At 32.1% G+C, this 26,574-nt stretch overlaps 1 protein-coding gene across 6 annotated transcripts in view; it reads right to left on the bottom strand.

The window, feature by feature from the left end:
* Positions 1-26,537, bottom strand: part of LOC111641769 (oocyte zinc finger protein XlCOF6-like) — a 36,689-nt gene extending 10,152 nt beyond the window's left edge. Inside the window, exons 1-5 of one of the 6 annotated variants that reach the window (XM_023387987.1) lie at positions 24,967-25,648; positions 23,608-23,683; positions 20,737-20,879; positions 14,671-14,734; positions 11,618-14,071 (exon numbers count right to left, since the gene is read on the bottom strand). In XM_023387987.1, coding sequence (XP_023243755.1) covers positions 12,357-14,071; positions 14,671-14,734; positions 20,737-20,879; positions 23,608-23,683; positions 24,967-25,125 — 2,157 coding nt within the window. In that variant the 5' untranslated portion in view covers positions 25,126-25,648 and the 3' untranslated portion in view covers positions 11,618-12,356. The other 5 variants (XM_023387986.1, XM_023387985.1, XM_023387984.1 and 2 more) reach the window with 5 other exon arrangements.
* Positions 26,538-26,574: the final 37 nt, after the last annotated feature.

Here is a 26,574-nt window from a genome sequence, read left to right as displayed (position 1 = left end):
CAAATCTGTATATATTCTTTTAATTTTCCATTTTATATTTCAGCATTAAAAATGTGTTTCTCGACCTTAAAGGAAAACTGCGATCTTACAATAAAGTATTTTTCACTCACCTCTAAAGGTTCGGATTTAATTCTTTTATAACACTTCACATCTGTGTTAAATTCTTTCTTGAAATTTTTAACATCAACTTCAAATTTTCCTTCGTTTCGTTCAATTGTGAAGTCCGAATAATTCGTTTCTAACTCTTCTTTTATCTTCATTTTCTCCATTTACGATATTCTCGAATGCCAACAATCTGTATTCAATCAAAGAATTAATTATAGTTAATTAACAAATGTTCATTCAAAATTTAGAGCAAAGACGAGTGAAGTCATGATTATTATTCCCATTGTATCAGTAAACAAGGGGATGCACTCAAGGTTAACGGAAGAGATTCCAGTGAAAACACGTCAACAACACTTGTGATACTTGCAGATATAATATCTATTATACGGTTAACAGCATAGCTGCAAGTATCACAAGCGTATAATATCACTTATACGCTTAACACTCAAGAATTTTTAAACTCATCTTTAATAACATAAACACTAGAATTGAAATATATTTATTTATAAAATATTAATAAAAACGTATGAATATTTATGATGATAATTCAATTTTTCTGCGCTATTGACACTTGGGGGCCCTGGGCTTGAGTCCTATTAGTCCCTATGTAGATTTGCCACTGACTGCGCAGCCCGATAGTTCAATGTTAACTCTCTTATAATTAATGGGAAAAAACTTGAAAAAAAATGAAATAAATAAATATAACAACTAAAAATATAAAAAATAAATATAAATTTGATTATCTTTTGTGCAAAACAACACTAAAATCATTTTTAATAGTTATATGGAAAGAAACGACAGTTGCAATTAATTAAAAGTAGTATAATTTATGAAGAAAATTCAATGCAAAATTAATATTACGTGATGATCAAGAATTCATAATTTACTTTAAACAACAGTTCGTTATTGTTCGATATTTCTCCCTATTTTTGTAAAACATACGAAATTGGAGGAAAACTACCTTTTCTGTTAATGTACTGTACATTAACGCTCCCTAACCCATCTTTCCTTGTGTGATAAAGACCTGGAAATGTTTTTAGGAAAAACTTTTTTATGAAATTCACACTTTTAGTCTCCAAATCTAAAAATCGTTGTACCTTCACACCAGTTTTAAAAAACAGTTAAGAAAAAGATTGTCAGTGACCCCACCCTTTGCCTACGGTTACTGTAGGCAAATACTCTACCTCTAGTCTCCCCTGAAACAGTAACTCAAATCTCCCGTCGTCCACTTCTTTTCCACCCTTTGATTTATTATCCACCCATGGGGGGGTGTCGCGCCCACTTTGGGAACCGCTGCGCTAAACAGTTCAACTTCCGACACGTGTCGGAAGTTGAACTGTGTAGTCCTAATTGGAGGCGTTCGGCGCTTAAAAATGAGGTCACACTCACACAGGATAGTTCTCTGAAATCTGCCACCTAAAACTTCTCTGTATGAAAGAAAGACATACCTTCGACGCACATAAGAAAAAATACAAAGAAAAATTCGAAGACGAAGAGAAATATCTCCGATTTAAATAATAATTGTAAAAACATTACAGGTATATTATATTTAAGTTATTCTGTGAACTCTCTCTCTCTGCATTCTAAAGGGAAATTCGATAGAGGGATAAACCAGCAACCAGTAACTCAAATCTCCCGGCAACATTTGAAATTTAACTGGCGCCCTCTGTTATTATATTTAATTTTTAAAATATTTTATATTTTTAAATATTATAAAACGGGGAAACCTTAATTTTCAGAGTGGGGACGAGTTTTATAAAAACTTAAAAAATTCTAGTAACGAGTAAAATCGTCATTAAGTTCGCCATAACGCGTTTCTATCAGCCAATAACGGTTCGTCTGGTAGTCACGTGAGAAAATAAAATCACGTGGTGTTGTCATGGCAGAAAGAACGATGTGGAAACTGAGATAACGGACATTAGAATAAAGAGAAAAGGATAATAAATTTTACACAAATAATCACATATAATTTAATTCAAAGGAAAAAACAAACGAATCTTAGTCGAAGTAGTATTCTTTATCGACAGATCTTGATCGAGGAATAAGCGTATTTTGTACAGCAGTTCTTTCTCTATCCAACAAAATATCTATCATCCAAAATCTTCTAGTTAAATGAAGCGAGCCGTACAAAACTTTGTAAACACGTGGATAACAGCAGTGTCGGTATCGTTCGCCATCTTGAATACTGTACGCATGCGCCGAAATGTAAATGCTACCGCGTGTGCAAATGCGTTTACGTCACCGCTTTTCGTTTCCGCGACACATGAGTTCATCTACCCTAATGGCGACTCCCATTAACCCTCCACTCCGTCGACCTTAAATCATCGAAATTTAAATAGCATCAGTCCTCTAAATGAAAGGGGGAAACCTAGAAAAGGACTGACGATGTAACAACGTGTTTGCTAGACGAGTGATAAAAACGAGGTGGGTTCTAGAAACAATATTTGTTTATCATATATCACGTGGGTTTCGTAGCTACAAACTATGACGTGAGTTGATGACGCGCTACCTGTTGACTTCTATTAACTTTGACAGTACACCCCTTATTTACTGCTACAACGAAAAGAAACTTTACTTGCCTGTCTTTGTTAGGATTCTTTTATACTATGGCCGAGTGGTTCGACTGGTCCGACTCCAAGACGTGTTGCCATGGCAACAGAAGTGGGTCGACATACGGGTCGTTCCAGTAGGACAAATTTAAACAGTTAATTATTTGTAATCGGGTCGGAGTAGTCGGTCATAGTGTGAAATAGACCTTACTCATTAAAAAATTCGAGTAAAATTAATATGGATATTTATTAATTGATATTGATTGATGACACTCCATTTAATTAGGAGAGGTAAATGTTTCCTATTATATGAATTTTATTTATTTATTTAAGCAAATGTAAACTCAAACTCAGCAGTTTTAAAACCTTCTATTCAAAACAGATTGTTGACAAAATACTGTCAAAATACTTAGAAAGGAGAAAAATACCTATAAAAGAAGATTGTACGAACACTTAGAAATAATAAAAAACAAAGAGGAAATCATGAATAACAACTCCGGCCAAAAATTACATGAATCGTGGTACGCATATTTGACCAGAGGAGGCGTGGGGGGAGAGGAGAGGTGTGAAAACGGATATGGGTAAGGGCGACAGTTACCCTGGAATGTACTTTGAATCGTCTTGTTACTCTGTTCGTGTTACTGTGAATCTACTTATCATTTTGTTAACAATGTATTTTTTTATAACTTTACTGTTTTACCAGAATCTCAGTTTATTATTATCTTATTGCACCAACATTACCGTTTTAAATGGAAAATCTTGTATATCGTGTGCTTAATTTTTTAATTAATGTTTAACGCGTCGAATCCACATGTCAAATTAAGTCCACATTTTTGTTCATTTCTGTCAATCACGTTTTTTTTTATAAAAATTGTTAACCTCCTATTAATTTTGTAGCAAATAGCTGATGAGGGACTCCATGTCCGAAATGCATTCTGAAAATAAAATAGTGTTTTTCTAAATCTAATTTGATGTCCTGTGGTGGTGTAATAAGTCTAGAAGTAAAGTAAAGCCAATCTTAGCGCTCACAAACCATTGAGAAGACTAGAAAAGAAGCGTATCATAGGGTGGGAACATTAAGTGTTTAGTTCAGACTGATTCAGGGTTTTATCGAAGCAGAATAGAATAGATCAACCCTGAAATGAAAATGGCGACCTGATCGAGTCAGCCCTGGGATTTGTAAGAAACTAAAATTATATTTTTGATACTCATCGAAAGACTGATGATAGTAAACAGTTGGATTATTTAAGTTTATAACAATGTGAACACTTTTATTATAGAAATATACGTTTGTGAGGTTGCCGTAAGGGTGGGATGAAAGGGAAAAAGACAATTGAAATGAAGTCAATGTAAATGAAAGATGTGGGTGATGGACAAATGAGGCGGAAGATGTTAACAATTTAACTCTTTTACTTTGAGCCAATGTGAAATCTTTAGAATATTATAAAATGTGTTTCTATTCGAGCGAATAAATTTCTCCTCGAGTATCCAAGAAGTCGGATAAAGTAAAGCTGTGAGGTGTGAAAAGGAAATTCCTACTTTGTCATTGAAATTCGGAGTTTTTAAAGAATTTTATCTCCGAATTTTCTTTTTCGATTGGACACTACGCTTTCCCGATTGGTTATTTTTCGTCTCCAAGTGAAATTAGACCAGATTGGGCGGCAAAAAATGTCGATGAATGTTTTACTCGTTATTAGCATTTACAGTTTTTTTTTTATAAACCTTTTTTTCTCTACCCACAAAATTAAGCTTTTTGCCATTTTGTAATATAAAAAATTATATAAACACCTTTTAAATAAAATATTATTTCGGATGTTGCCACAAACAATTTAAGAAAAAGAGTTAAGGATAATTGAATTTATTTACATATTAATATCAATAAATGTCCAGCAGAAGTGCAGAACTTTGTAACACATTGAAAATGTTTATCTCTTTAGCTATATCATTAAGGATACAGTTTTAAAACTACAAGCACATTTAATTTTTTAAAATTTCGGAACTTTAATTATAAAATATTATTAACTATTGCAATGGAAGTCGTGTGTATCTCCAGTAAGGTCAGATTTAATAACGGCTTTATCTCAGAATTAACAATTAGAATCTTAATAAAAACTTACCTTTTCCCTGAAAATTAAGCTTTATGTTATCATATAATAGGAAAAAATATAACAGGTTGTTTTTTTAATAAAATGTGACAGTGCCGCAAAATTTCAAATGTTACATAAGGCTAATTTTATATGTAAAGTCTGATATTCGAAAAAGTATTTAAATTAATTAACAAATAAACTTGTAATGTGTTACTTACTTTGTACGTTCGTTTCATTCCTGTTAAAATTTCTGTCGGGAATGAAAAATTTGTTCGTGACAGGCTAAAGAATGTAGAAACAACACAAAACAATATATTATACATTAAAATAATTATGTAAGTCATAAACGTGCTGTTGTGCATTAAAAAGTTTCTGTTTTTGTTTTGTTTACAGTTGTATAAAGGAATGCAAAATGTGGTCAATTTGCTGAAGGGAGATCTTCTCGGAAGTACTTTCTATGGGAAACTGGCCGTTGTTTAGGCGTTGCAGAAGTAAAGAAACCCTTAAATCTCTACTTGGGCAAAGAGTTCCTGATTATCGTTCCCTATAATCAGGAACGAATTCACAGTCAACAGTGTTCAGTGATTTTATCCACTGGGCAACTTATTTGACCAAGGATTTCCAACTTTTGTTCCGCGGATCCCTAGGGTTACGCTAATAAAAGTTTTCGGTTCCACAATAAAATCCGTTGAGTCTAGTGATATATTAATGTGTTAATTCAGATTGGGTTATAAGGAGTAACTGTTGTAGTCTCGGATAGATCTTCTTTGACTAAAGAAGGACTTTCTCCGAGACTATACACGTGCTACAGTTATTTATAGACTTCAACATATACTCAAACTCATTGAATAATGTTCAGTTCTTCTTCCATCTTTTTCGTGTTCGCTGGATCTTGGCAGATTTAGCGAACACCAAAAAGATGAAAAAGAACTGAACAAGTTACTAACAGATGTCTGGTATCTAAACACTATTTTATTAGAGAAATTACAACTTCCAACACTAACCTTACCTAAATACATATCGTCATCATTGCAAAACGATGACGGTAAAAAGTAAATAAGTTAATTTTAAAATCGATAATTAATTTTAAAAGATACAAAATTAAAAAAACTCAAATCTAAAATCAAAAAAGTCAAAGGTAAACACAGTTATGAGGTCGACTATGATAAGACGTAGAAAATATAATAAATTAGTTAAAAGATTAAATTACCCAACAATAAACGAACGAAAAAACTGTAAACAAATGTTAGTTGTAAATTAAAATAATTGCATAATACCTAATTTTCTTAAAAAAATTTTTATCAAAGGTTTAAACTTTAATTGCCCAATAAATTATAATGATTTCAAAGTAAATTTAGAGGATATACTAACTGAAATAGAAACTGACGAGAGAGATCATGTCAGGGCCAATTTTAAACACATTTTAGATCATTATTACATCAGATATATTACACTTTAACCGAAGATCCTACTTTAAGCATACACGAAACTTAAAGAATTTAATTAATTAATACAAAAGATATTAATAATATTTTTCATTTCAACTGTAGAATACCCAAGTTCAACATCACAGTAATAACATATTAATTAAATCAATCTTACTGCTCACTGGTTAACATTAAATTTTACGTTCTTTACAACTTAGAGAAATTCCTTTAAAATAAACTAAATATATTTGATAATTCAATTAATAGCATTGAAAACTCTGACCAGTTCATAAAAAATCTCCAAAATATCAATATAAATAAAGATAGGAGAATGTTGAGCTTGGATATAACTACCTAAGTACTCAATAAATACAAAACTCAATGAAGACTAAACGTACTCAAAAACAAAAAAATAGCATCTAAACTAGTACAGTAAAATCCGTTATTCAGGTTAAGACTTAATCTTTTCCTTCTCCTCCACGGGGGAAATTTCGAAAAATTCCTTCTTAGTGTGCGTTTTCATGACCTACTCTAACTGTATGCCAAATTTTACCTCTAGGTTTAGCAGTTTGCTCTGGGCGATGGTGAATCAATCAGTCAGTCAGTCAGGACAAGTAATTTTATATATTTACATAATGGTTTCTTTAGACAATTAGATGATATCTTTATGGGCTCTTGCATCGGTCCAAAACTCGCTGAACTGTGCATGATTAACATCGACAATATTAACCATAAATTTGACGGTATAATGTTCTACAACCGTTATGTTGACGACTGCTTTGTTGTTTATAAGAAACAATTAACCAACCCTCAAATCATACTTCAATACGCCAACAATATAAAAAAAAAAACATATATATATATGTTTTGAAATAGAAAATGAAAATAACAGCAAAGTTAATTTTTTAGACATCACTATACTAAGAAATAATAATTTCATTACCTTTAAAAAATATATAAAACCCTGTGAAGTCAGTAAAGTAATCAATTACTACTCCAGCACACCCGTGTATATTAAAAAGAACATGTACTACCATTAAAATGTACTACCTCCCTCCATCGTATCCCACTTGGCAAGTCAACACACCAAACATTCAGTAAATATTCACATTTTTTTAACCTCTCCTATCTGGCCTATGTTGTTCTTTACATTTCATCGTAATTATTACGTATCCTACCCTTAGTAATTTTATAAAAATTCCGCCTCTTAATTATGTACTTAATTTTTTATTTAAGTTTATCCCCCTTTTTATTCTAGCGCATGTTATTATACTGTTCTAATATGTATAAGGGTGGAATTAACAGAATTTTAGCTCCATTCATCACCTTTTTTCGCCTATGTTTTCTCACGAATCGTGTTGTCGTAACAGTCACTATAATCTCAGGTAATTATGTTTTATTGTATAAACCTGTGTACGCGTATCCTAAATATTTCAATACAATTGGTAAATCTATAACTCTGTAATAATTTTGTTGATAAATCTGTTATAATAGGACTGAAGAGGGGTGTTAAGCCCGAAATTCATATCCTTTCCTATCGATAAACCGAACTTTTTCCACTAAAAGTGTTCCTGTGTCATTTGTTTTCAACGGCAACCTTACGCTAAAAAAATACATATAATAAAGAGTACAGCAAGCAACCAATATCCAACAAACATGGTTTAAACTTAAATTGGAGCAAATTAGTACTACGGAAGTGCATTTTTTTACACATTGGCATTTTACTCAAAAACGGTTCCTTAAACACGAAGGTATACATCACGATCGTCGTTACACATCCCTTCAACCTCCAATGATTCACATACCTATAAGCTTCCAGAGTTTAAAGCGCTAGTTAGAAAGGCATTCCATTATTGCTCCAACATATACGACAGGCTGCAAGAGTTAGATAGATTAGAGCTGTGGTTAGGATGTTGGGGTTTGGAGCAAAAGTCGTTGAAGGATTAACGATAACGGAACAAACTGAAATCATGATAAAATGTTAGACAATAATACCTTCAACCAGTGATCCTCAAAGTTTTTCTGAGGGAGATAGCGCCCACTTTGGGAATCACTGCCTTAAAACAGTAAAACATAAACTAAAGCTAGAGAATCATTCATAAAATAATAACTTTAAAAAGGATCCATTAAAAAGGATTTTTTTACTGTAAAGTGGCTATTTAGTATGCTTTAATTCGCTGTTATCTGCAGGTTACGACATTTTTTATTATAGGTTTCCACTATTGTTCGTTCTTCCTTCCTTCATCTCGAGAACAGAGCCGACGTTTTCATCGCGAAAACGTATACGTCAGATGTTCAGCACCGCCTTCCTGTAAGCCTAGGTTTGTGACAATGGTAACTAAAACGTCAGTGGAATCATGCTCGACGTTCCAAACGCCATTGTACAACTTCTAGGCTTACAGGAAGGCGGTGCTGAACGTCTGACGTGCACGTTTTCGCGATGAAAACGCCGGCCGCAACCTCTCTATTAAAATTTGTAAGCAGACTGTTGCTGACTTCCTAGAAGAAGAGACATTTTCTTTGCAAGTTGTCTGGACCGAGTGCCGATGTCGCAGCACTTTTCCCAGCTCGCTTCACAATCGCATTAGCATCGCTAAACTTTTCGTCTATCGTACTTCTTCTCTCGACGAATTATTTTCTAGAACTGTTGTTTGAGTAAAGACTTTCACATCAACAGCCCACGTCCAGACTTGTCCGCTCGTTTCTCCGTCTACTAAACGACCGTAATGCGTGGTCGATTTATGAAACTGAAACTACTGCAGGTTCCAAAAGAGACTGCGATAGCCATTAATTTCGTACTGGGAAATGCCGAAAAGTAAGACGAAATTCCATGACGAATAAATAAAAATACATGGGGGGGGTTCGTTTCCAAAAGTAGAAAAGATTACTTTTATGCCTTTTGCACAGTATGCCGTTGTGATGCGGAAATAGGAAGTAAAGGCAAAAGTACGATTGAAAGACATGCTACTACTGACATATAAAACCAATATTCGAACTGCAAGTAAGTCGCCATTATTATCGTTTGTTTCTACAGTCCAATCTGCTCGGGACGATAAAATTCTGACTGCAAAGTGTATCATGCTGCGAAACACCCCCAATCGTATAGTAGTATCTATTGCAAAGTAAAAGTTGATAAAGATATACAATGACTTAAAATTAAACTTCAAAAAAGGCTGAGTGGTAATTTGTTTGGATTTGCAGTAAAAAACAAATTTAATGCTTGTAGGAAATGTGATGCAGACTTATGTGATATTTTCGATAAAAGAATAATGAAATATTGAAGCGATAAATATGATTTCTCCGAAAACAGCCTTTACTACAGTGTCAAAATTGAGCCTAACAAGAGTCAGGCTAACACTCCACTACCGTAAAAACGGCGTAAAAACATCTCGCCGTAAAAGCTTTTAATCACGTGAACTATTTGCGTTTGCGCTCGGATTACGGTGGAGGTCCAGCTAGCGCGAAGTTTTTACGACGACGGTGCTGCTCCAAGTGTGGAAAGTAAATACTTCTTCGCACGTGAATTGGTAGAAACAGAAGACGGTTGTATACGTGATATAACGATATGAAGACTATTATATTCTACGAGTTTTTTCTGTACTATAATTACAAATGTAGTAAAAATAATATCTTTACTTTCATATACTAACTTTTATTATCGTATTATTAAGATAATATACAGTACTTATCAGCTTAGCTTTTTTATTATATACTCCTCTAAATTGAAGGATTTTCTTTCGTATCCATTATTATAATCGGGTTACCTCTTGTCGTAGATACACGAATACTTTCGAATGTTTTCGATAAATCTTTCCGGATCTATTCTAAAGTAGCCACGAGGGAACGAACACAAAACCTCGTTTTCCGCCATTTTAGCTCCGTGTCGCGATGACGTAGTTCCACTGACTTCTGATAGGTTGAAGATATCGTTTTACGGTCGTATTCGTGTCGAAAGTTGAACATAGCTCAACTCGCTTTTACGCTGGTTTTACGGCCTGCTCAAGCGTAAGATATCAGGGTCACGTGATTAAAAGCTTTTACGGTGAGGAGTTTTTACGGTAGTAGAGTCTTAGCCTCATACTTTTCCAAGAGTTCTGCAATGTGGTGAAGGCATGTAACATACCTGATATTGACATGGATAAATTATACGGAGCGTATGGGTTTGAGGAGACAAATATAAATAATCCTGAGGTGGTAAACAGCATATGCGAAGAACGCTATCTGAAGTTATTCAATAACAGTGACATAGAGATTCCTTTTCACAATCTAAAGAAAATCAGTGCCTATATCTTCTCCATAGCATGTAGCATGCTCATGCCGAACGAGTTTTCTCAATAATGACTAGTTTGGAAAAATGAGAAAAATCGTTTGAAAGTAGATTCTGTCAAAGCAGAACTCCAAATATGTAATAACGTCACAGAAGAATGCCGAGTTACGTACAAAAGAGTTGTTGCCAACAAGAAACTACTGGAAATGGCAAGCAAATAACAGAAATATCAAAAGTAGGAAGCCATGCGGTCAGTTTAGTTTTGATATTCTTTTGTTTTTTTAATAAAATACAGAATTTTTGCTCTCTTTCTCAACGTTTGTTACTTCATGTACTACGGTTTTTGACGTTTAATATTATCGCTGATTATTGAACATTCCATACATTTATTTTTCCGTATTTTATTTATACATATGTGTATAAAAAATAGGAAGCACAAGGGATCAACAGGGTTCGCGGGGATTATCCCCAACGGTGTCCATTCTTTTAGGTATTGGGTGATGACAACCCTACATAAAATTCATCTTTGTTTTATCAAAATAAAATTAAATAGAATCGCTATTTTGGGAAAAAGCGTAAGAATAAAATTGGTCAAGTGAATTCTAGATCTAAAAGAGTAAGAGCAACCGAGACCCCCGAGAGCAGTGAACTTAAGCAACATAGAAAAAAAAGACTTTGTCAAGGACTGAGAAACATCATCACAACGTCAAGCTCGACTTGAAACTACTCTCAATCCTTCAATATTTATTTTTTCAATAAAAAAATCATTTGTCGTGTTTGGCGGGAAAATTCTCAATGTATTATAAATATATAAATGAAGGCACAGGCTAAAGATACTGAGACTGAAAACTGACTACGTCATTTATGTTATCGATTTTAAAGTCACGTGATAAATATAAATCAATCACAATGCACAACTGTGCCAAACTCTGTTAGAGGGCACCGCCATCGAATTCTTACAGCTTCGTGTATACCTAACGTCACGAATGTTTGGGTTAAATTTATTCTTTTAGATCTACATTATTCCTAATTACAGATATTTGTAACTGTAATATAAAAGATAAAGAAATAACGATCGTACATATGAATATATTTATTTTAATACTGCATTAAAACAAATAGTGAAAAAGCAAGTTAAGAAAACACGTAGTATACTTATACTACGTGTACGTTAATAGAATACTTATTAAAATATTTTATTACTATTAATACATTAATTATACATTAGATTAACATTAAACAAAATTTTTTTATCCTGAGTAAATTTCCACAAATTATTTATTATTTGCCAGAAATACTTAATTACAGTCTTGACATCTTTCTTCAAAGATTACACACACATTACATTTATTTCCCTTTATACTAAAGACTTTGAGATCATTATATTAAGTATGTTTAATACACGTTATACTTAAAATTAATAATAAAAGTAAGGAGAAGTCCGTATTGTTCTATATCTTCTAGTACATCTATTAATGTAATTTCAGTTTAGTTTCTGTTTTTAATCTGCTTTTACAATTTCTCCAAAAATATGCTTAATTCTGATGAACGAGTTGATGGCTCAATAAACGACTTATAAAATAACATTCTTTGTTACATACTTCACGAACGTAACGAAGATTGTTTTCTTTGTGAAATTTTAATACATGTTTGTCGGTAAAATGTCTATTGAAATTCTCACAACGAAACGGTTTTATGTCTTAATCAATTTTCTGATGATTAATTAAAGTGGTTTTACTTTTAAATTCTTTATTACAAATATTACATTTTTCAATGTGAATTTTCCAATCTTCTTTTAGCGTGGATTCAGTCTTAAATAGATTCCAACAGATATAGCAAAAATACATATGTTCATTGTTCAATGTTAACTCAGGATATTCTTCAATTTTCAAATATTATAGGTAATTTTTCACGAGTAAAATCACCTATTTTCATGTTTAATACGAAGATGTGTGGTTAAGGCAGCTGTACTGGAGTAAACTTTTTTACATATGTCACAAACATACTTTTTTCTATCGCTATGAATAATAATGTTGTGCTGTTTCAAAGAATGTTTTGTCTTAAAATATTTCTTACATATACGACAAAAACATTTGCACTTATTGCTGTATGTACGAATATGCGTTTTTAAACTAGAACTGCATTTAAAACTTTTATTACATACCTGACAAGTATGGTCAAATTGATTACTATGAAGTAATTTATGACGTGCCAAACGGCTTTTTATTTTAAAGCATTTGTTACATATATCACAAGAATATTTGTATTCGTTGCTGTGTATATCAATATGCTGTTTTAAAGTAGCACTGCGTTTAAAACTTTTGTTACATACATGACAAGTATAGTTATATTGATTGCTATGGACTATTTTATGAGCTATCATACATTTTTTTGTTTTAAAATATTTGTTACATACCTGACAAGAATAGTTACGTTCGTCACTGTGAGTTATGAGATGTATTTTTAAACTGTCTTTCTGTTTATAACTCTTATTGCAAATATCACATTTGAAAGGACGGTCTTCACTATGCGTTGCTTCATGCTGCAATAACCCACCTTTCCTCTTAAATTCTTTTCCACATATCTTACAGGCATATACCTGTACTTTGTGTATTCTCTTGTGTATTTCTAAACGGCCCTTACCATATGGAACGCGCTTACCACAAATGTCGCAATACTCCCGCTTTATATTAGAATATTTACTATGAATAAGTTTATGCTTTGTCAAATACTGTTTCTTTTTAAAATATTTGTTACATATATCACAAGAATATTTGTATTCGTTGCTGTGTATACGAGTATGCTGTTTTAAATTAAAACGGAGTTTAAAACTTTTGTTACATACCTGACAAGTATGGTTAAATTGATTGCTATGAACTATTTTATGAGCTTGCAAATGTTTTTTTGTTTTAAAACTTTTGATACACATCTGACAAGTATAATTACGTTCATCGTTATGAGTTTTCTGATGATTTTTTAAATAACCTTTGAGTTTAAAACTTTTATTGCAAATATCGCATTTGAAAGGTCGTTCTTCACTATGTGTTCGTTCATGTTGCAACAATAAACAGTTCAATCTAAATTTTTTTCCACATATATTGCAGGCATGAACTCTGTGTATTCTTTTGTGTCTTTCTAAACGGCCTTTACCATATCGAACGCGCTTACCACAAATGTCACAAAACACGTTTTTCAGCTTAATATTAGATTTTTTACCATCTGTTGGAGATGGCTTCATTCGATCTTCAGATGGCTGCATACGTAAATTCCTATGAGAGTTTCCGTTTTCATTTTCAGTTTTGTGTTCTTTCGTGTGTCTTCGCAAAAGAAATTGCCACAAAAACTTCTTATTGCAGGATGTGCAGCGAAATAGTTTTTTCCCAATATGACAGAACAGATGTGTTTGTAATATTCTCTTATTTGTAAAAGTCTGTTTACATAAATCACACGTAAATTCTTGTTTAGAATGAGATGCAAACATAACCTTGAAGTATTTCCTTTTAATCTTATCATAAATTTTATTGCATTTTCCTCTGGAAGGAACGTATATCTTTGTTTTGCTATTATATTTAAAACGCTTTTGTTTTCTTGAATTGTGCTGAATATCGTATTCTTGAATCTGCTCTTCCTCCTCAACTGAAAGATTAAAAAATAACATAAAAATTACCTATAATATTTGAATGAACAAAACATTACTGCAATATTAAAATGTTACTGCTGTAGTTGTATAATTGATAGAGTATACCTATGTCGTTCGTTTAAATACAAGGCATAAGAAAAGGTGTTACAGAAAAAGTCTATGGACTTTAAGTTGAGAAGAAAAATCGATGTATTTTTCATATTTTTGAATTAAAATACGTTTTTCAAGAATATTAGCAACGTGTTAAAAAAACACATTGCTAATATATACAGTACAGTACATTAAATAAGTTATACAGCCTCCGATTACTTCGTTTCAAATCATTTCCTTTATTATTTTAGCGGATCCACGAACAAAGACACATTACATGAATCATTAAATAACAACTCATGAGTTGTGATTTACTGATTCTGATAATTCTAACATACTTTTATTAAGTTTAAATTTATATTAATACGAAGTCGGTAGTTATTTATAATTCTCAAATATCTAATACCAGTTAAATGTATGACAGTTGAAACTTGAATGCAGTTCTTCAACTGCCCATTGAATAATACCAATATAAAAAGTTCGAACTAAGTAACATGTTACTTACTTTGGATGTTTATTTCATTCCTGATAGAGTTTTTTTCCGGAGTGAAGTATTCATTGTTGACAGGCTAAACAATATACAAACAATACATGACAATCAACGAATAATCATTTATGATGTATAAACCAGTAACGAGTTGCTCAACTTTCCCGGAAACATTTTAAAATTTTCGTGGCGCTGTCTGTAATTAAACGTTTTAAAATAAAATATGATATTTTTTACTATTATAGAAAAGCAAAGAACTGAATTTTGAAAGTAGAAATGATTTTTATAAAAAAAAAAGTTTGCTGCAAATAACGAATAAAGTCATCATTAAGTCCGATCCTACTGGAGATACACACAGCATCCATTATTTCCTCACTTTCTTGATTTTTAACCAGCAAAATTTAATAGTTTCAATTTCCCTAATAATCAAAGTTTCCTGCAAAATTTCAGAAATTTTCTAAGAAAAGAACAGGAGTTATTAAGTTTCAATCAGGGTGAAGAAAATCGTTTATCCCCACACACTAACGTTCGGATTCTGATAAAAATCCACGATTTTTTGCATTTTTCGACGTTTGAAAGTGTTCTATGTTTAAAATTCTTGGGGAGTCATTTTTTGACCGATCCTCATACTTTTTCTTTGTTTAATATAATAGTCGGAAAAGTAATATAAAAGTCATTACACACTTTTAAATTACAAATCCGTTATTTGTAATTTCATATATAAGCTAATGATTAGAAAATTGCATTAAAATTAATTGTTTTGAAAATTTTGTAGAAATTATTTAATCTTTTGAAGAAATTAACAAAATAACAAGAGAAACTCTTCACTTTCCATCTTGTCCATTAAAAATGATATTACTAATGAAGTAGGCTGATTTTGGTACAGATCTATGTTATTAATATTTAGCCCATTGAAAACCAGGAGAGTAGTTCTGTATAGAAAGATTTTTACACCTATTGAATTGTTTTGCTCATTTTATTATATTAGAGAGGTTGCAGCCGAAGTATACACTTTAAATTTGTACGGAAAGCAGAAGTACACGTTTGACATTTTAACTCCAAGTAAAACACATATCCAAAAACTTCAGCCTTTTAAACCGAACAAATAGATGAGCAAATGCTCTCTGAATAGTCTGTCGACACGATGAAAACTTATTGTTAAACATAATTTTAGATTTTAATTAAAAAAAAAAACCATTTTCTCTGTACGTGGGTAACTTATTAAATGCTTTGAAAGTTGGTACGCACCATTTCTTATAATTTGAAAATCTGCATGTAGAAAGCCATCACCACTGCAAACTCTATTTATTTATATAATTTATATACTTGAGGTTCTTCTAAAGGGGCATTGATTGCTATATGCTTCCTATCCACACAGCCAATAACTCCAGTTATACCGTATTTCATAGCAAACGTCTGAGCAGTTTTTCCTTGCCTTCCTTTTTCTGTTACTATTTCTTTTGATTGTAATAAAATGGGAACAATTTTTATTTATAAATTTTAAATATCAATTTATAAATTTTCGAACGTAAGTCGACTTACTCGAAAGTGTTCTTTAAAAACATTTGGCGTATATTCTAATGCAATCCCTGAAACGTAATTAGTTATTTTGCACACCTTATTTTGCATTTTGCACTTGTTTTTTTTACTTCTGTATTGTGCTAAATAATTAACCAAAATTAATTCTTCTTCCTCGGATTCTGAATCTAATTCTGATAACGTATCTAAAATGATTCCTTAACTTTCCGCCATCTTGAATCCTACTTGTATACTTTTCGCCATGAAAAAGCTATCTGTATCACGTGACAAGGACTGATTCGATTTTACAGATCGATCTATACAGAACGAAAAGTATATGCACCCCAAGTAAAACATGTTGCACCACAAGGTGACGTACGTGGCACAACGTCACCTGGTTATGTTGTTGATGGCAGAAGATGCTCTAAAAGAACAGATTTTCTTTCACAGTATTACGATAAGCTATTATGAACACGAATATATAAAATTCTATAGGCTCTGTACCTCACTTAAAAAAAAAATTGAATATAGTCGATCCCCCTATAACACTGTTGATTTTTCGGTTTTATATGAATTCCACGTTGTACGATTCACTTAGATTTTACAACTACGTGTGCTGGGCTGTGAACGGCTCACGTATTTGTAAAATCTAAGTGACTCGTACAACATGTAATTAATTAAATAATCGTCGACTGTAATTAAATAATTCTGGGATTAAATCGTCTGTTTCGTTACAATGTTATTAACAAATGCTTAAATAATTATTATTTTAATAAAATATATCATAAATTTAATATAAAACAGAGAAAAAGCAAACGTTTAAGCCGAACTTCTACTCGCCACGTTTGACGTTCCAAACGCCATTGTCAAACTTCTAGGATTACAAGATGACGGCGCTTGACGTTCACGTTTTAGCGATGAAAACTTCGGCCGCAATGTTTCTATTATTTTGTTGTAATCAACAGTTACTTTACAACTAATTATGATTAGGAATTGTAGGGTTTATTAATTTCTTATAATCTGTGTTTATCTAATTAATGTCTACATAGTATTAGAAAAATAAATTAATCTGTTAATAAATAAATAAATTTGTAATATTGTCGTATCAATGGATCACGAAGTAAATTTTGCCAAGGGTTTCTTAAATCTTAGGTCTGACTGTATGTCGGGTAATTTTCCTCAACATTGGCCGCATCCTGTTACCGTGAAAGTCCGAAATTAGAGAATGTCAATATTCTCCGGTGAATGTTGACACATACAAAATACGTCGGTGAAAGACCGAATATTTGGTTATATTATTATACATTCGAACAATCGCAGGTGTATGTCGACAAGCATAGATAAGTATTGGTGGAGGTCGAAACGACACCCGAGAAGCCGATGTTGACAGAAAGGCACAGCCTGTCGCCAAATCCTTTGTTCTGTCGCAATTGAAATCACGTGGTATCTATTTGTTATACTCTGGAACACTGCTGTTTGTCAGTCTTATGCAAGGTTTGCTGCTGCATACAATGCTTTCTTAAATTTTATTTTTTTATCCAATACTCTAATTTATATTGAATGGATACTGCAGTGAACCAAGAACTTTTTTTGAAACGTTACATGCATTAATTGCAAGTAAACGAGAAAACAATTGTTTTTATTTTTCTCAAGAAAAGTACTCTAAAATACTTTCTGAAGTGATTTCTGCTAAAACTAAGTGCAGCACACCTTTGTATTACAGACGATTAAAACGTTTTGACATTTTAAAAATGAATGATGAAGAGAAATTAATTGTACTATTAAAATCAGGAGAAACGAATATACAGTATTATGTTACCAATGATAAATTGTTCAGTATACTATCTGAAACTCACAGCAGAACAGGCGATGGAGAAAAAACACGTATGCTTAATTTAAAGAATTGCAACTTAAATACAAAAATATTACATATGAAGTTGTAATGTATTTAAATTTATGTAAACCATGTCAAATGAAACATAGTGCACCTAAAAAAGGTATTGTTGTGAAACTAATGGTCAGTTCGGAGTTAAACTCAAGATGTCAAGTCGATCTGATAGACCTGTAGTCACACAAGGATGGCGAATATAAGTTAATAATAAACAGCTGAAGAAGTAGCATATCACCTTCAAATATGTTTAACATTTGGTGCCCCAGCTATATTGCATTCAGATAATGGTAGGGAATTCTGTAATCAAGTTATATCCGAACTATGCGCTATGTGGAGAGATGTTAAGATAGTTCATTGAAAGCCTCGTCATAGTCAAACACAAGGCTCAGTTGAAAGGGCCAATCAGGATATACAGAATATGTTAACTGCATGGATGAAAGATAACAATACAAATAAATGGACAGATGGTTTGCCCTTTCTACAATTTGCCAAGAACACTACATATCACGAAGGAATGTGCGAAAGTCCTCATGAAGCCATGTTTAGCGTTAAATCAAAAAGAGGCATAGCATCATCATCTTTGCCTGGCGAACAAATCGCAAATATTGAAACCGAAGAACAGCTCGAAGAAATTGTTAATACTTTTGAAGGAAATTTGAGCAGTGGCCATAACGAATACCATATTCCAAAGGAAAATACTGAAGAGGAGATGCAACCCACCACGTCTTCATGTCAAGCCCTGACTGAACAACACAATTTATTTCTATAAAAAGAGCGGCCGCGAAAGAGAATCTTCTACTGCAAGCAACGAAAATGTTACAGACCTCAAAAAGAAAATTTCCTCCTGCTCAAATTGGTGATACAGTACGAATACAAGTCCCTGATGTCGACCGTGGCCGTACAGATGTCCAAATGTGTTGGCGGTTGTTGTTGTTGGAATAGAAGACTCCGACTTTTATAAATTTGCAAACAAAAAAGGTACCCTCAAGCGGCTTTATACCCGTAATCAGTTCGTAATTTGTAAAGAAAAGTTACTTTCCATAGAGGAGATTTCTTCTCAAGAAATATCGCTGAGAGAAGCAGCTGCAGATAATTTGAAAAGTGGAAAGCAAGACTATACACACTGTCATTGCAAAAAGAAGTGTTCCGCGAATAAATGCAGTTGTAAAAGCAAGGGACTCTTGTGAAATTCAAAGTGTCATAACAGTTTAAGTTGTTGCAATAAATAAGATTGTATAACGTTAATCACATAATTAATGTGTAAGTTTACTATTGTGTATTATTTTTCTTTTTTAAGAATGTACAGGCATACCTCGACTTACGTCGGTTTCGAGTTACGTCGTTCCCGATTATACGTCGCTTGTTAAAAAAGTATATGGAAAAATAAAAATCAAGTTTAAGTCATTTTATTCGACTTTACGTCTGTCCGCCACAAATATTGAAGTCGTAATATCACTAGATAAACGTTTAAAGCACATAAAATCATATTAAAATATATACAAGTATGTACTGTATTTACAGTACACGCATTCGTAAATTTAGATTACTTTTTTTGTACTATATTAAAAACTAAAATTTATTTGTTTGTAAGCTTAAAATAGATTTTTATTAACCATATATTATTTAAAATGCTTTCCTAGTGATAAGTAGATTCGGAGACAGGTAAATTCGACTTACGTCGTTTTCCTGGAACCAATTACCGACGTAAGGCGAGGTATACCTGTACTGTTCGTTTTAAGTTCAACAGTTTATTTAAATGTGCTGTTACTTAAGCTTTCTTCTATTTTGACATATTAAAAAGTTGCATTTTTGTCTTAACGTAATAAAAATATTTTTATTGAACATTCACCATCAGTGCATGCTGAATGTCGACATTTGCCGGTGTAAGTGAGAAATAATGATATTTAGCAAATATATTCGAACATGCACGAAACGACTGTGTGAATGCTCACATTCACCGGAGAATCTCGACATTTGCCAGAAATCGGTCTTTCACAGTAATATATACATAACAAAATAAAGTACTATAATCTGGTCAATTTCCACACACTGATTTTTTGCAAAATTTCAGATTCTACATTCCAAAACACGGCAAAAAATTCCGTGAATATGTGTATGTGTGCTTTTATTTTGCGTCTATTTCACTTAATATTTCACAATGAATTGAACATTAAAAAACGAAATTTGGTTCAGTCATTGTGTATAAGGGGCATTAATACTATTACATTTTGGTAATAAAGCGTCAAAGATTAAAAAGATGGTCACGTGTAATATTTTGAGTGGGTTCAGAATTAATGAAGTTTATATTTGGTGGTTAGAGTGTACAATTGTTTATAAAATGCATTTCTACCATCAAAAATAAATATTTCTTCATTTTATAATAGTTAAAATAATTAAGAAATTTTATAATATATGGCTCCACAGACAACTTTTTTTTTATTTACTGTGATTAATAATATAAATTTTTAAAAATTAACTCTCTTAACATGCAGGAATGCTACACAACTCGTTGCTAGATTTTTTTCTTATATATTACATATTTTTATATTTAATACGGAAAACACCTAAATTTAAAGCATAATATTCATTACTAAGTTTTCAATAATTCAGAAAGCTAAGTTTAATATTAAATTTTCACTGTAAAATATTTCGAAATTTGTATTAGTTACCATTACCTCTTCATTATCATCTGGAACATGAACATCTTTACAATCTTCAGTCTTTACTTCAATCTTCAATTTTTTCAAAACAACTTTACATTCTGATTTTATAATATGTTTTACATCATAATTCTCTTTTACTTCTTCTTTCTTGATATCTGTAGTGAAATTTACAAAGTTCTTGTGTTAAAGGATTCTAAGAAGAGCTAGAAAGATAAAATAAAACTCAGCATATTTTCATTAATTAACATAACAATATTACATTACATGTTTCACTACATCATTTACTTCTGATTATAAGCCGAAAACTGGATACGAGTCACGGCAAATTGGTGTGATGTGTGATAGAAATGATAATAAATATAATTAGAAGCTTCTTTTCTTAGGAAATAAACCAGCAACGAGTGCTTAACTTTTCCGGAAACATTTAAAACTACGTGTGTAAAGCTTGATTTTGAATATAAAGATGAGTTTTATAAAAAAAAATTGTAAATGAGAAAATGAGTAAACTCTTCATTATCTCTGACCCTACTGAAGATACACACGACCCGCATTATCTCTAGCCTCTAGACCAGGGGTGGCCAACAGTTTTTGCCTCCGGGCAGAATTGGAAAGGAAACTTTTTTCACGGGCCGAACGAACCACAGACTGCCCTAGGAAGATTTTGAGGTAGTGCGAGATCTCATTTTGATGTCATCCCGTAGAGACTAAATTGTACATAGAGATTACAGATACATTTTTCATATTATCATGCATTATCAACATTCTACGCTGTGCTTAGGAGATTTGTAAGGAAGCGTTAATTCTAAACGCACAGTGAGTTGTTGACCTTCTTTTTTTTAAGGGTCAGAATTTTTCGTCGTCGAGCTCTTCGGTCTTGCGTAGATAACATTGAAAGAGTAACGCGGGCCGTATAAATTTTTCAGACGGGCCGTATCCGGCCCGCAAACCGTTGGCCATTCCTGCTCTAGACCTTTAATCACAAAAACTTCAAAAAAGCATGAATTACTTTAATAAACAAATCTTCCTTTCAAATTTCAGAAATTTTCGACAAAAGGCATAGTAATTATTAAACTTTAAAAAGGTTGAAGAAAATCATCGTGCCCCTCCACACACAATGACATTTATGAATACAAAAAATTCCCCGAAGTTTTTGGTCGTTCTGACTTTCCATTAGCAAAAAATATAAAATATCTTACAAAATTCTATTTGTCGACGTTGATAACTTTATGTCTGAAAATTTAGACGTATGTACGATGTACTGTAAAGTGCGTTACGTATCAATGTGTCACTCCTTCACACTTCGTATCATATATAATACATGAATGTGTATGCAATAAAACTTCTTTCAACGCAAGTAATGTATAAGTAAGAATTAAGTGTACAAGGATTTATTTTCATGTGCATTCTGGGTCTAAAATTATCCTGTCCTCATGGCATTCCAACATTCCTTAAAAAACATATTGCTTAGTACATAGGTCAACAGATGCATTTACTGCGTGATTAATACAGTTCCTATCCAATTAGAAGTGGTTCGAGTATGATTTCCTTGAATCTTAAATAGATATTATATGCAAAAGTACTTAGTAACTAAAGTAAAAAAATAACTTGGATGGAGCTTATGAGTGATATGTTTATGCATCGAGTTTCCTAACGATGGATAATTTATTTCCACTGTTGTACCGACTCTCATAAGTAAAAAAAAATGTGTAATGCAATAATAATTTTGCATATAATTATTTTGAGTTTGATTTGAAAAGAAACAAAATCCGGCAACGAGTTCCGGAACTTTATCAGCAAAAATGTTACAATTGGTCATGGCGCTATGTGTTATGAGATTCTACGTAAAAAATCGTTTTATATTATTAATTATTACATCCCAGTCTAAGCACTTATTAATGGCGACCCCACTCTTTTCAGAATATCACAAACATATATCGATAGAAGCAATAAAATAAATACCAACAGACTTTTTCGCTAGAACAAAAAACACATCGAATTTAATCATATGATTTGGATGTAATTTGAAAACATTGTAGACCTATAAATTTTCACTGTCGACTGTCTGTGTGTAAGTCTTTGTCTGTGTGTAAGTCTTTTCTTAATCTCGACAACCGACGAAAATGAAAGAAAGCCGAGATCATATATTATGGAAAGATTAGGAGCTTGAGACACCGAGCATTTGATGAAGATCGAAAGTCATGTTATTTCAATAAAAACCGTTTCTCGTGAAAAGAGTTAATAAATTACCGGCAAAACTCCATTGCCAAACGAAAAGTATAATGTACAGAGGTAAGCCACTATTAATTTCAGGTAAAGAGCATATATTTTAAATTAAATACATTAAAGATGTGATTAAAGTTTGCAGTCCAGGTTTGTGACGATGCCATAATAAATAATTGCTCGTTTCATTGAAATCTAAAATATCTAAATTCGACTTTTCTCTNAGTTAATAAATGACCGGCACAACTGCATTGTTAAAGGCAAAGTATAATGAACAGAGACAAGCCACTATTAATTTGAGATGAAGAACATATCTTATGAACTAAATACATTAAAAATATGATTATAAATTGCAGCCCGGCATTGTGACGATGCCATAATAAATAATTGCTCGTTTCATTGAAATCTAAAATATCTAAATTTGACTTTTCTCTATTGTAAGATTCTGATCAATTGAATTGACAATTTTAAATCTGTCAACTGAATTAAATATTATTGATAATATTAAATTCTATTTAAATCCTTATTCACTATACACAACGTGTTCCCGACGTTTTTCAAATGTTATCATTTCCATTTATATGAATATAAATTTATGTATTACTTATTATTCTTATCAGTAGGAATATACTTTCATTATATTAAAAGCATTAAACCTCTTACCTCTTTCGATTTTATAACCAGAATGACTCCAAATAGTGGATCCGTTTGTGTAAATTGGTTTATCTTTGCTATTTATCTGAAATAAAATAACATTACATCATACTATTAATATTAGACTGATTGACCTTTATAGAAAACAAATAAAAAATTTATTTAAACTGAAGCATAGAAATACACTTACTAAATAATTTTTTTAAAAATATGGCCTACAAACTACTTTTCTTTTAATAGTAATGCCTGTCATCTATTTAATCCCTTTCAAACGAAAATTTTAAATTCAAACAACGTGAATTCCGGTTTTTAGCAAAGATATGTATACAGTTTATCGAAACCCCGTGCCCAATTAAAAATATCTGATACTATATGAATATGTAAATAATAGTTTTTTTAAGAATTGGGCTGCAATTTAAAAATAGATTTATAAATTCCCACTTTATATTGTGTAAATTAAGAAAATACTGCTGTGTAAATTAAGAAAATACTGTCAAACAGTCTGTACGACTGTTTGACAGTATTTTCTTAATTTACACAGCAGAGATAGATAGGTAAAAGTCGAGACCAGATGTGGAAAACTTAGAGGCACAATAATTCTATCCAGGGCCGGCACAGCTTCCCTATCATCGAATGTCACCATACGCCACTGCACGTGACTACCGTCTATCTATCCATCCTCTTGACCTTTCACAACTGATCTTTAATAGCATCGATTCCCCTTAGAAAGAAGCTACCATGCGGAATTTCGTACCTTTATCTTCACGCCGTCCTGAGATATTAAATGAAATAGACGTGAACAGACACACACACAACCAGTTTGGTTTTTGTTTTTTTTTTTTACTTTTTTGGGTTCAGGAAGCTTCAAAACGTGGAGATTGCCAAAAAAGTCGGAAGGTCAAATCTGACAAAACTGCGTTACTTTTCCATGTTACGAAGATATACCAAGAAAGTAAAACGTACAACTGTGCAAAACGTGACTTTATACAATAGGAATAGGTAATTGCCAGTCAGTTGTAATGTATACACAACAATATAAAAAATTTTAAAGACAGTGGGACCACAAAATTCCGTCAGTACAAAAAACGTTATCCCTTTTAAAACGAACACTGTGGCCAAAACGTCAAATTTATAGTAAAGAGCAGAAATATATTTTAATTGAAATCGAAAATAACGTAACTCACTTGTCAGTTTAAAACTCGTTGGGCGTATATTTATAAAAATATACTATTTTTAAAAAATATATATATTTATATATACATATCTATATATATTTTTTTAATTTTCCGTTTTATACTTCAGCGTTAAAGATCTGTTTCTCGTCCTTAAAGCAAAACTGCGATCTTACAATAAAGTATTTTCACTCACCTCTAAAGGTTCCGATTTAATTGTTTTATAACACTTCACATCTGTGTTAAATTCTTTCTTGAAATTTTTTAAATCAACTTCAAATTTTTCTTCGTTTCGTTCAATTGTAAAGTCCGAATAATTCGTTTCTAACTCTTCTTTTATCTTCATTTTCTCCATTTACGATATTCTCGAATGCCAACAATCTGTATTCAATATGAGAATTAATTATAGTTAATTAATAAATGGTCATTCAAAATTTAGAGCAAAGACGAGTAAAGTCGTGATTATTGTTCCCGTTGTAACAGTAAACAAGGGGATGTACTTTCAAGGTTAACGGAAGAGATTCCAGTGATAACGCGTCAACAGCACTTGTGATACTTGCAGATATAATATCTATTATACGGTTAACAGTCAAGAATTTTTTAACTGGGGTTTAAAATTCATCTTTAATAACATAAACACCAGAGTTGAGATATATTTATTTATGAAATATTAATAAAAACGTATTAAAATTTATGATAACAATTTCATTTTATTTGTACCTGGAGGCCTAGGACTGGAGTCCTATTAGACTCTATGTAGATTTGCCACTGACTACGCAGCCTGATAGTTTAATGTTAACTCTCATATAATTAAAAGATAAAATTTTTAAAAAAGTTAAAAATCAGAAAAATTTATCAAGTAAATAAATAAAACTACTAAAAATATGAAAATGAATATAAATTTGATAATTTTTTTGTGCGAAACAACACTAAAATCATTTTTAATACTTATGTGGAAAGAAACGACAGTTGCAATTAATTAAAACTAGTATAATTAATGCAGAAAATTCGATACAAAATTAATATTACGTGAGGATACAGAGTTCATAATTTACTTTTAACAATAGTTTGTTATATTTGTTCGATGTTTTCACCTATTTTTGTAAAGCGAAATTAAAGGAAAAACTTCCTTTCCTGTTAATTAATATACACCAATGACCTCTAATCCATTTTTTCCTTGTGTGAGAAAGTCTAGGAAATATTTTTAGGAAGAACTTTTCTATGAAATTCACACTTTATGTCCTTACCGTACGTTGTTCTCCAACTCTGTAAATCATTAAACGAAATGTTCCTTCACACCAGTTTTAAAAGCGTTAAGATGATGATTGTCAGTGACCCCAACGGTCATCGTCGAATACTTTGCCTCCCACTCGCTTCTTTCCGCCCTTCTAGATTTACTAACCACCAACAAGGGGAGGAGTTGCGACCCCTCTTAGCAACTTCCGACACGTGTCGGGAGAGTAGAAATCTTGTTTCCACAGTTCTAATTGGAGGAGTTCCGCGCTTGAAAATGAGGTCACCCTCGCACAAGACAGTTCACTGGAGTCTGCCAAGTAAAACTTGTTGCTGTGTGAAAGACAGAGTAGCCACTAAAATTCCTAAACTTCCGACGCAAATAGGAAGAAACGGAAAAATTCGAAGACGAAGAGAAATATATCAAATTTAAAAAATAATTGTGAGAATATTAAAGGTATATTTACATTTAAGTTATTCTGTGAACTCTCTCTCTCTCTCTCTCTCTCTCCCTCCCTCTATCCCCATTCGAAAGGGAAATTCGATAGAAGCATAAACCAGCAACCAGTAA

Source organism: Centruroides sculpturatus, unplaced genomic scaffold, assembly GCF_000671375.1.
Source record: "Centruroides sculpturatus isolate CEXI.00-Female unplaced genomic scaffold, Cexi_2.0 scaffold1460, whole genome shotgun sequence".
NCBI lineage: Eukaryota > Metazoa > Arthropoda > Arachnida > Scorpiones > Buthidae > Centruroides > Centruroides sculpturatus.
The sequence above is the reverse complement of the archived record's forward strand: the minus strand, read 5'-3'. Positions and strand labels throughout refer to the sequence as shown.